At 51.1% G+C, this 12,206-nt stretch overlaps 1 protein-coding gene across 1 annotated transcript; it reads left to right on the top strand.

Annotated features, from left to right (window-relative positions):
* Positions 1–1,229: 1,229 nt before the first annotated feature.
* On the top strand, positions 1,230–11,571 carry ak7b (adenylate kinase 7b; the record flags this gene model as incomplete). The annotated part of the gene is made up of 18 exons (XM_079752641.1): positions 1,230–1,310; positions 2,336–2,518; positions 2,689–2,797; positions 3,320–3,411; positions 3,651–3,761; positions 3,853–3,936; positions 4,157–4,245; positions 4,844–4,934; positions 5,779–5,856; positions 6,062–6,211; positions 6,322–6,450; positions 6,699–6,804; positions 7,600–7,728; positions 7,858–7,923; positions 9,407–9,604; positions 9,917–10,146; positions 11,260–11,418; positions 11,533–11,571. The coding sequence occupies 18 exons, from the start codon at positions 1,230–1,232 to the stop codon at positions 11,569–11,571; spliced, it is 2,124 nt and encodes a 707-aa protein (XP_079608767.1).
* Positions 11,572–12,206: the final 635 nt, after the last annotated feature.

Genomic DNA, 12,206 nt, shown 5'->3' with positions numbered 1-12,206 from the left:
GGGTGGAGGTAGAGCTAGGGGCCCTGGTATGGGTGGAGGTGGAGCTAGGGGCCCTGGTATGGGTGGAGGTGGAGCTAGGGGCCCTGGTACTGTACCTCTCTGTCTATAACACCTTGACTCACTATAGGCACCAAGGCGATGTAGTTGCCATTTAATAATGGCTTTTTGTGTCACATGGCTAACTTAAAATGCTAACTGAGTCAGACTCGGACCAAGAGTCCATTTGAAACCCACTCACCATCTCTAAACGGCACTTACCCAATACTGAGGTGAGCAGGTAGGGCAGAATGTTTTTTTTTTTTTTAACAAAAGTACGCTCTATATGAATGAAATGTGTTTAGAATTCTGAAAACTCAAATGAGAATAATGGTCATTCGTTAATTTATATATTTCTATATATCTCTTTTTGTCTCGTTATCAGTTTTGTCGCACACTGTTGATGAGGTATTTACTAAATTGCATATCTCAAAAAGATTCATGGTTATAATCATGGACCTAAAGAATATGGTTATAATGTCCTGCTTCCCCGGCCGGTGTGGGTACCAGATTGACTCGGCTGCCAGATCGACTCGTGGTCCTGCGCTTACAGATGACGTATCGACACAAGCCAACGGACAAAACCCGGAAGGGTTGTTTATAAACGGGGCTCAATCATGGACATAAAAAGAAGGCTCAATCCATTTTGGTTTTGATTTCATTGAACGCAGCCCGTTCTTTCGCACAAACAAAGCCATTGGAAACACGTCTAAAAGTACTGATGAATGCATATGTAACCCCGTTCCTGTTAGGGACTCTTATTCTGAAGGAGCAGAACGGAAGTGTCGTCGTGTTCGTCGCTGTTTTGACTCGTGTTGGGAGCGCTAGAAATAAAGTGGATCGCCCCGTTCACTGAATGGAGTAAACCGATTCTTCTTGCTCGGTTACACATATATTTTTGTTTTCACATATGTTAAAGTAATTATCACCTACAAAACTAATCCTATATTGATGAAAGCCCCCCCCCCCCCAACTTTATTAGCTCACATTAGCCATCAAACTAAACAGGAAGTGCGTCATTATTGCACATCTAGGACCCCGAGTTGATCTGGCAGCCGAATCAATCTGGTACCCACACCTGAACACAGCTCGCGCTCTGGGGCCCTGGTGGCCGCTGCCTAGCAACGGGATGTGGACACGCTGCCTAGCAACTGGACGCGGAGACACCAAACACTCGACTGCCGGCTCCAAGCATGGCGGAACAGGGAGTGAAACGGACCAAACGGGTTTTTATTAACAACTTAGAGCTATACTCTTCAAATGTAATCGCCAAGGTAAGGCATCGACATTGCTAAGTGAGTAACTTCCAGCGAGGCGGTCCTTATGGTGAAATAACCCCCCACAGGGGAGCACTCCTCCCCGGACACCACAGTCATGGTATAACGCTGGCTCTTGGTATAACGGTGTGTACCCAGTGGCGGAGTGGTACCGGGGGGGGTAGGAGTGTTACCGGGAGGGTCGGAGTGGTACCGGGAGGGTCGGGGTCGTACCGGGGGGGTCGGAGTGGTAACGGGAGTGGACAGGGGTCGGAGTGGTACCGGGAGTGGACAGTATGTGTGTACTGTCCCTCTAGAGGGACAGTACACACACTGTGTGGAAAGTGATGTACAGCAAGAAGAGCAATGGCGCGTTTCCGCCGGCGGGTACGGTTCGGTTAGGTATGATTAGGTGCGGAACGGTTCCTTTTCATTGGATTTATTAGCAGGCTACACTGTGTCGTGCTGCTATGAGGTCACGATGGTTACGTAGCTGCCTACCCCGCCCTACCATAAGGGTTCTGTCGGCGGTGGAAACGCGAGCCGTTACTGATTCGCACCTAACCGCACTTTATCGTACTGGGCCTAACCGCACGCGTCGGTGGAAACGCGTCAAAAGAGATTAATTATAGGAGTTAAAGCAGGGAGCTAGGAGTTTAGCATTAGTTGGCGATATGCAAAGTGTCATGATGATTATGTCACATTTCAAATAAAAGTTTACCCCAATTTATCTGATCACTAGCTGGCCAGCTTGGCCATCGCGCTATATGGGAGTAGACAAAATGAATAAGATGAAAATGAGCAGAATTTAGAAAAAGTAACCATCAGTATGATTTATCTGTACAGATGTTGAATGGTGGTAGCATGTATGTAGCCACATAATGTTTTATTGTGATGCTGATGAGATATCTAGGAGGCAGCAGAGAGGTGTGCACACTGCACATTGCTATGAGTGCAACAACGGATAGGATGCCTTTTCTAGGAGCAAGTTGTAATATTGTAGGAAATCACAGTACATGTGCTTATCTGTGCCACCTGTGTAGTTTTTGTTCTCTTACGGGGAGGGGGCACCCCTGGTGGATGATGGACAGACTGCGCTCAAGGAGTATGATGAACTCACGGAAGAATCTCAGTCGGACCACAACAACAAGTGCACCTTTGAGATCGTCGGCACGGTTACCGGCAAATCTGGGACAAAACGGCTGCATGTGCTGGAAGAATACGATGTAAGGAATAACAACTTACTGACACAACTGTACCATGCAGAAACACTCTTAGGATAACTTGACTTCAGTCTTTTCTAGGGACTTTTAAAAGAGATGGTTTTAATGTGTGTGTGTGTGTGTGTGTGTGTGTGTGTGTGTGTGTGTGTGTGTGTGTGTGTGTGTGTGTGCAGCCACTACAAAGAGGAGAGCTTCTTGACAGACTGATGGACTGTGACGTCATCGTCTTCAACGTCAGCGAGCAGGCGGCCGGTGTCGATGACGCCTCCTGGACTGTCTCAGGTATGGCAGACAGACAGCTGTCTCAGGTACGGCAGACAGACAGCTGGTTTCTCGAGGCCCTCCCGTGTCACTGGTCTCACGTTAGAGAGGCCCTGGGTTTACCCTCTGCTCTGCATGGAGCTCTGAGGGGAACACCCAGCAGGATAACTCTCTGACTGACAGGGGAGCTGAGTTATTGCCCAAGGCCCCTGTTGAATCAATTGTTGGATGTCCTCAAAATGACAGGATGTTGTATCGTTCAGGGACAGGAAACAAGGCTTTGTCCCCAAGGCACAGACTAATTTGATTAATTTGATCCGACTTGATCCAAATTTCTTCGACCTCCTTGGACCAGATTTCCCTGTATGCTTCAACTTCAACTTATTATTTTATTGTTATTATGTTCTATTCTCGATGGTGCTGATGATTATTGCAAGATTCATTGACTTCCAAATGGAAACAAGAAATCTATTCTAGGCTGTTTCTATTCCTTGAGTCACAGCTGTCTTAATAATTCTGTTATGTTGTGTTATATTCCTCCAGAGCTCCACCGTAACATTGATACGTTTGATGGACCCAAGATATTTATCCTCATATCCTCGGTGATGACTTGGGCACTCAGCAGGCCGGTGGATGTGAGTCGAGAAGAGTCTGAGATCTGATATATGTGGGACACAGAATATATGCATCCGATTTTAGAGGAGACTGTAAATGTAAATGTGTATTTATCCCTAAGATGTCCCTTTTTTTCACCTATTGACTGAACATTAAATCGATTAATTAGTCAAATACATTGACTTGATGCAAACACTTGAGACTGATTTTATCATGAGAGATGCTCCAGCTGTGTTTAAGGTGCTGTGTTTTGTCTCAGAATGATCCAGAGTTGCCCTTCACTGACGAAGACTACAGGAAGAGAAGAGCGCATCCAAACTTCAAAAAGCACATGGACCTGGAGAAGCTGGTGGTTAAAATGGGCAAAACGGTCAGTCCAACGTCCCGTAACAAACGTCTCCTGCTTGAAGCATCTTGTTTGCGGTGGATCCGTTGTCCACGGTCCCTGTGTCTGGTTCCAGAGGAGGAGGACCTTCTGCACGTATGTGGTGGCGTCTGGACTACAGTACGGGATGGGAGAGCAAGCCTTCCATCCGCTGTTCAAGGTCAGAGCGGATCCACCTCCTCTCTCTTACACACAGCCTCCATATCGAGCCTCCAGCTTTGCTAAGTAGTTCAAGCCAGAGTTATTATTGTAGCAACTTTACACCGAATATAGTCCATTCTGAAGACCTTCTGAGTTTTTTTCTAAAGGTGTGGTAACTCGTGTCTGTGCTGGTTTTGTGTTAGGTGAGGGTATTGGTTAACCTGTGTGTGTTCCCTCAGATGTCCTGGGTAGGAGAGGAGCCCCTGATACCTGTGTTTGGAGGAGGGGCCAATGTGTTGCCCACCATTCACATTAATGACCTGGCCAGGTGGGCCCTATCCTTTTATTGAGTCTTTGATATTTAATCTCTTAGAAAAAATATTGAATGATTTGAGTTGAATACAACTCAATTGACCCCATTCATCAAAACATCAAGTGGTTCTGTGATGAGGAGTAGGAGGGAAAAAGGACTGATGACAGAGCTATGAGAGGACTCCGGAATGTACAGAAATGTCAAAGAGAAGTAGGCTTAGGGTTGGAGTTTTATATCATTTTACCGAATTCAAACCCAAATCCAGGTCCCATCTGAATCTTCTTGGGGGGGGGATAATACTTATATTGAAATATGCAACATAGACACACCAAACCAGGCCAAATGATTTAAAGAAATCAATATAATAGCTCTAAATTCAAATTAACAGCATCTATCTCCACCAATCAGTGGTGAGTTGATGGGTGGAGCTCCTTGCTGGGGGCGTGGCTGGATTTCTCAGATGTGTCGTACTCCATATGTTCAATTAGTGTGTGTGTGTGTGTGTGTGTGTGTGTGTGTGTGTGTGTGTGTGTGTGTGTGTGTGTGTGTGTGTGTGTGTGTGTGTGTGTGTGTGTGTGTGTGTGTGTGTGTGTGTGTGTGTGTGGTTTCGTAGCGTGATCCAGAATGTGATCCACCTCATGCCCAAGCCGTGCTACCTGCTGGCCGTGGACAACTCCCAAGACACCCTGGAGGACATTGTGAAGGTCTGAACCCCTGGTCCTGGTCCTGTCGTTGGGTTCATCTTCACGTTAAAGGGGCTGAACTCAACCATTAAGGGGCTGAATTCAACCATTAAGGGGCTGAACTCAACCATTAAAGGGGCTGAACTCAACCATTAAAGGGGCTGAACTCAACCATTAAAGGGGCTGAACGCAACCATTAAGGGGCTGAACTCAACCATTAAAGGGGCTGAACTCAACCATTAAGGGGGCTGAACTCAACCATTAAGGGGGCTGAACTCAACCATTAAAGGGGCTGAAATCAACCATTAAGGGGCTGAACTCAACCATTAAAGGGGCTGAACTCAACCATTAAAGGGGGCTGAACTCAACCATTAAAGGGGCTGAACTCAACCATTATGGGGCTGAACTCAACCATTAAAGGGGCTGAACTCAACCATTAAGGGGCTGAACTCAACCATTAAAGGGGCTGAACTCAACCATTAAGGGGCTGAACTCAACCATTAAAGGGGCTGAACTCAACCATTAAGGGGGCTGAACTCAACCATTAAAGGGGCTGAACTCAACCATTAAGGGGGCTGAACTCAACCATTAAGGGGCTGAACTCAACCATTAAGGGGGCTGGACTCACTGAGTTGGTGCTAGCGCGCTGTTTAGGGCGCAGAAGCTGCCCCTGTCAGCAAGTTAATGACCTTTTTAGAAGCTGCCACAAAAGGATCTTATCTATTTTGATATAGAGACCGCAGGTTTACAGAGGCCAGGTGGATTGTAACGTTGAATGTATGCAATGGGCACATTCCAGAATACAACCATTGAAGGTTAAATTATGTTGCTGATGTTCTGTTGTACTCCCCCCCCCCCCCCCCAGTCTATAGCCTTTGTGCTCGGACCAAGGGGAACCCAGAACAGGCCATTCGAAGAGGCCTTTCTCATAGCAGACTTTACAGTAAGTTCATACTCTCACAAATGCTACAGCGTTCTCCTGTCTATTATGTTTATTTTATGCAATCACATTTTTTAAATTCTAACTAGATAAACATTATCACACCTTTATTTGATCCGTTTTTTATTAGTTTAATCTCATAATTTTACAATAGACATAGATGTAGTGATATACAAACCTTGCAGTACTCTGAAACTGCCAATCACAGCAAATGGAGCTGGACTCGCTGTCGGCGGACCTCCGCCTGGAGGCGGGCTGCGTGAAGGAGCTGCTGCCCTTCCCCTGGGAGTGTGAGGCGGGCATGGTGGACAGCATGGGGCTGCTGGTGGAGCAGTACCGGACCACCAGGGGCCTGCTGGTACGCTGTGGGAGCACCGCCGGCGCACGCTGTACAGTACGGGGAAACGCCTCCTGATTCTGATCGGGGTTCCCCGCTGTGTCTCCGGACGTTCCTCTGGTTCCTTCTAGCCCGTGCGTGTGTGTATCCTGGGACCCCCTGCCGTGGGGAAGAGCTCTCTGGCCCGCAGGCTCTGCCGTCAGTACCGGCTGAACCACGTCACCGTGGAGACCGTCGTCTCCCAGAGCCTCGCCCACCTGGTGAGGTACCCCTGAGACGCAGGCAGGCACACACACACACTCATGCATATATACACACACGCATACATTCACAAGCACACACTGTACAAACACATACACCAAGCGTACACACATACACACACACACATAAACAAGTGCACACATGCACACACACACACCCACTCACAAGCACACACGCCCACACACACTGGCGCAGAGTATCATCTATGAGGCTCAGGACTCGGCCAATCCCCAGTTCTACCCGACAGGAGGCAGCGGTGAAGCGTGGAGGGTCAGACCCAGAGGCCAGAGACTCAGCGGCTGAGGCACAGAGGCTCCTTGAGACCCTCAGAGAAAACATGCAGCAGAATGAAGGTAAGTCTGAGGCCCACCTCCTCAGCCTCGGTCTGAGGCCCACCCCCTCAGCCTCGGTCTGAGGCCCACCCCCTCAGCCTCGGTCTGAGGCCCACCCCCTCAGCCTCGGTCTGAGGCCCAGCCTCCGGTCTGAGGCCCACCCCCTCAGCCTCGGTCTGAGGCCCACCCCCTCAGCCTCGGTCTGAGGCCCACCTCCTCAGCCTCGGTCTGAGGCCCACCCCCTCAGCCTCCAGTCTGAGGCCCACCCCCTCAGCCTCGGTCTGAGGCCCACCCCCTCAGCCTCGGTCTGAGGCCCACCCCCTCAGCCTCGGTCTGAGGCCCACCCCCTCAACCTCGGTCTGAGGCCCAGCCTCCGGTCTGAGGCCCACCCCCTCAGCCTCAGTCTGAGGCCCAGCCTCCAGTCTGAGGCCCACCCCCTCAGCCTCGGTCTGAGGCCCACCCCCTCAGCCTCGGTCTGAGGCCCACCCCCTCAGCCTCGGTCTGAGGCCCACCCCCTCAGCCTCAGTCTGAGGCCCAGCCTCCAGTCTGAGGCCCACCCCCTCTGCCTCGGTCTGAGGCCCACCCCCTCAGCCTCGGTCTGAGGCCCACCCCCTCAGCGTCCGGTCTGAGGCCCACCTCCTCAGCCTCGGTCTGAGGCCCACCCCCTCAGCCTTTGGGGCTAACTAGCTTAGCAGAGAGAAGGAGGCCAACTCCAAACAGGCTGAATGGGCTCCAATGTCCAAAGGCTGGATGGACCTGGATCCTCGACGAGCTGGGCAGACCTGAGGGGGTTAAGGTGTGGGCTGTGTGCATCAGAGCGCCTGGAGGAGCAGTACCTGCTGACGCTGATGAAGGACAGGCTGACGTCTGAACCCTGCAGGAACCAGGGCTTCGTCCTGGAGGGCTTCCCCAAGAGCCAGGAGCAGGCCAGCAGGCTCTTCAGCGGTGAGGGCCCTGGAGGGTTGGAATGAGTGGCACTTGGACGCTTTAATGTACTGTCTATCTACTGCAGTATACAGCAGGGTTATTATTGTTATTATTATAATGAAAGCTGCATTGGTTTCTTTTTTTCAGCTGAAGAGGATGAATCTGAGGATTCAAAGTCCAAGATGGCTCCCATCGGCGCAGGCATTATCCCAGGTCAGCTGGAGAATAGATAGGTCCCACTTATCAACGGTGTCGGACCGACAGCGTTTATGAATAATTATGGCGCTGCGCAAAACAACCATTCCATTTCTTCCACCATTCCCTTCTGACACAGCATTCTGTCTTCCATTTGTGTATTTATACTTAAACGATGAGCACACATGACATCCTGGTGATCAAAATCGGCCAAAACGATATGGCAGACCGCCATCATCCGATCAGGAACAGCAGTGGTCTGATTGGTGTTCCCAGAGGTGCTCCCTGTAGTGAGGTGTCTCACTCCCTGCAGTGAGACGCATCACTCCCTGCAGTGAGACGCCTCAATCCCTGTAGTGAGGTGTCTCACTCCCTGTAGTGAGACGCCTCACTCTCTGTAGTGAGGTGTCCCACTCCCTGCAGTAAGACGCCTCACTCCCTGTAGTGAGGTGTCTCACTCCCTGCAGTGCGACGCCTCACTCCCTGTAGTGAGACGCCTCACTCTCTGTAGTGAGGTGTCCCACTCCCTGCAGTAAGACGCCTCACTCTCTGTAGTGAGGTGTCCCACTCCCTGCAGTAAGACGCCTCACTCCCTGTAGTGAGGTGTCTCACTCCCTGCAGTGCGACGCCTCACTCCCTGCAGTGAGGCGTCTCACTCCCTGCAGTAAGACGCCTCACTCCCTGCAGTGAGACGCCTCGCTCCCTGTAGTGAGGTGTCTCACTCCCTGCAGTGAGACGCATCACTCCCTGCAGTGAGACGCCTCAATCCCTGTAGTGAGGTGTCTCACTCCCTGTAGTGAGACGCCTCACTCTCTGTAGTGAGGTGTCCCACTCCCTGCAGTAAGACGCCTCACTCCCTGTAGTGAGGTGTCTCACTCCCTGCAGTGCGACGCCTCACTCCCTGTAGTGAGACGCCTCACTCTCTGTAGTGAGGTGTCCCACTCCCTGCAGTAAGACGCCTCACTCTCTGTAGTGAGGTGTCCCACTCCCTGCAGTAAGACGCCTCACTCCCTGTAGTGAGGTGTCTCACTCCCTGCAGTGCGACGCCTCACTCCCTGCAGTGAGGCGTCTCACTCCCTGCAGTAAGACGCCTCACTCCCTGCAGTGAGACGCCTCGCTCCCTGTAGTGAGGTGTCTCACTCCCTGCAGTGAGACGCCTCACTCCCTGTAGTGAGGTGCCTCACTCCCTGCAGTGCGACGCCTCACTCCCTGCAGTGAGGCGTCTCACTCCCTGCAGTAAGACGCCTCACTCCCTGCAGTGAGACGCCTCGCTCCCTGTAGTGAGGTGTCTCACTCCCTGCAGTGCGACGCCTCACTCCCTGCAGTGAGACGCCTCACTCCCTGCAGTGAGGTGTCTCACTCCCTGCAGTGCGACGCCTCACTCCCTGCAGTGAGACGCCTCGCTCCCTGTAGTGAGACGCCTCGCTCCCTGCGCAGCCGGGGGGATCAGGAGGGTTGGAGTCCTCATCCTCTGTTGTGCCTCTGTCCCCCCGGGCCACAGACTTCCTGTTCTGCCTGGAGGCGTCGGACCGCTTCCTGAAGCAGCGGGTGATGAACCTGCCCCAGAGCGCCGTTCAGGGGACGTCCTACGGCTACGACCGATTCCCACAGCGCCTGGCCCGCTACCGGGAGAACCAGGCGCTGGACGGGACCGCCCTCCACTACTTCAAGGACCTGGGCATCCTCCCTCATCACATAGGTGCCTGTCTGTCTGTCTGTCTGTCTGTCTGTCTGTGTTTGTTGTCTCTGCATTATTTATGTCTGAATGTAATTGGTCACTAAGAGGGCCCCGTTGGCAAGCCCCTGTAACTCCGCCCCTGTAACCCCACCCTGCAACTCCCCCCCTGTACCTCCCCCCCTGTACCTCCCCCCCTGTAACTCCGCCCCTGTAACCCCACCCTGCAACTCCCCCCCTGTACCTCCCCCCCTGTAACTCCTCCCCTGTAACTCCCCCCCTGTAACTCCACCCTGTAACCCCACCCTGTAACCCCACCCTGTAACCCCTCTCCAGAGATCACGGACCCCCAGGACGAGGACTACCTGCTGGCCATGGAGCAGGTGGTCCGGGCCGTGGGCCCCCCCCGGCACTACGGCCCCAGCAGCCAGGAGCTGGAGGAGGTGGAGGAGGAGGCCAGGAGGAGGGCCGAGGAGGAGCTGGCGCGGCGGGCCCGGGCCAGAGCGGAGGAGGAGCGGCGGGGGGAGGAGGAGGAGGAGCAACGGGCCAGGCACTGGGAGCGATGGGTGGGCCCTCACGCTGTCCGAGCAGCGCTGTGCTCACTGTACCCTGGCCCGCCCACACGTTAGGGGACGCTCAGGTCCACGCTCACAGTCCCTTTACTTTACTTTTTGCCAGGCTTGTCATGGCGTCATTTTTCTGACACAGGTATTACTCATGTTAAACCGAATTCTGCGACCCACCGAAAAGTGTGACCCCAGGGGGCGCTGTTGCATGGTTTTTGCAATATGCACGGGTTTGAAGTGAGACAGGCATGACAAAAACATAAATAAAACATAAGATCTCCCCCCAACCAATGACCTTTTTATTAAAGGTGTTTAATAAATACATTGGTTTTGATTTGATTAGCATTTTTCAGACCCATACAATGATAGGGCGTTTAGTACGGTACCTTCACCGTCGCTTCTTTACCCATAATAAACTACAGTCAGTGTTAAATTACGCTGATTTACCTTTGAGCATTTCCTATTATAGGCTACTGTGTAAAACGCTGTTTAGAATTAATGTTAGTATCAAGAAAAGAAAGACCCACTGGTCGGGGGAGATCTTATGTTTTATTTATGTTTTTGTTATAATGCAAACGTGCATGTTGCAGAAAATGTGCAACAGCGCCCCCTGGGGTCACACTTTTCGGTGGGTCGCAGAATTCTGTGCAACACACCTTTAAAACACCGGTATTTGCGCTCGTGGGGCTCCTCAAAGGTTTTGCCGTTGGACTTTGTTTGACGTGCTCCTAAAGCAAACAGTGACCTCTGACCTCTTGTTAATGTAGGCCTGCCGCCCTGACAATGGGCGCATACGTCTTGGCTTTATTGTATACTCTTATTTCTACTTCATTTCGTCAATCACAATGGTCCTGTTTCTCTCCCGGAATGCCTTCCAGTAAATATATAGTTGCTGGACTTGTCCGGCAAAATCATAATTAATTTCAGTTTTATTGAATTACAAACAATTTATATTACCAAACCTAGGTCTGTAGTGTGGGGATGATGGGACGGACCAGGGCTGGTGCACCGTGTCCCCACGCCCAATCGCCGTCCCAAAGAATAAGGCGTTTTTAGGGATGGTTTCCGTTGATCAAGGTCAGTGACCGCGTGCTTCATGGTGTTGTTCTTCAGCGCACCATGTGGCACGCTGAGCAGGACGAGGCCAAGGGCGTCGGTGAGGCAGAGGAGCTGTCGGCGAGGCGGTACCTCCTGGAGCACGTCATGCCCACCCTGACCCCCGGGCTGCTGCTGCTCTGCACGCAGCGGCCGGAGAACCCCGCGGACTTCCTGGTGCGGAGGTTATGTTGTGGTTAATTAAGTCGTGTTCTATGTTGTATCTAGTTATTGTCCTTAAGACATTCTGAACAACATCTCATGTCTATTTTGTTTTTCCCTTTCTTTCAGGCTGAATACTTGTTCACCAACAACCCGATGAATTACTGATGCTAAGTAGTAACATGTCACATGTCACCTTTAAGGTAACAATTTCAAATATTTTTCTTTCGGGCTGAATAATAATAATAATGGTTTGAATTTATATAGCGCTTTTCTAGACATTCAAAGACGCCTAAAGGCCCATTCACACCCTACGGTAAATACGGATACGGACCGCGTCGTCCGGTCCCGGAGGTGTTTCGTCCGTCAGTGGGTCCGGGGCCTCTGAGCTTAGGAAACCGGAGTGCTCCGGGAGAGACGGAGCAATACCACCGGAACACGAGGCGGCAGTATAGAGTCAGAAGTCAGACCATTCGCGAAAATAGATAGAGTAGTATAATATCTGATATTTATATATATTGTTTTTAACGTTTTATACTTATTATACTATATACCTGACCTTTTTATTTTGTTGTTCACCTGCTTGGCAATGAGTTGTAACTGTTCATTTATAAATGGCGCAACATTTTGAGGAGATAATCTGCGGGTTGGTGAGGGGTGTCACATTCCACCGCTGCCTAGGCCTACACTTTATGAACCTTTTTTATTGCCGATTTCGGATGATACAAAGCAAAACCATCTCCTCTACAGATACCATGTTTGCGATTGTCGATGCCGTTAATTTGTGACACGCAGTCACTGCC

The sequence above is a fragment of the Pollachius pollachius genome, assembly GCF_949987615.1.
Source record: "Pollachius pollachius genome assembly, chromosome: 15".
NCBI lineage: Eukaryota > Metazoa > Chordata > Actinopteri > Gadiformes > Gadidae > Pollachius > Pollachius pollachius.
Note: the sequence above shows the minus strand (reverse complement) of the source record. Positions and strands in the feature narration are given on the sequence as shown.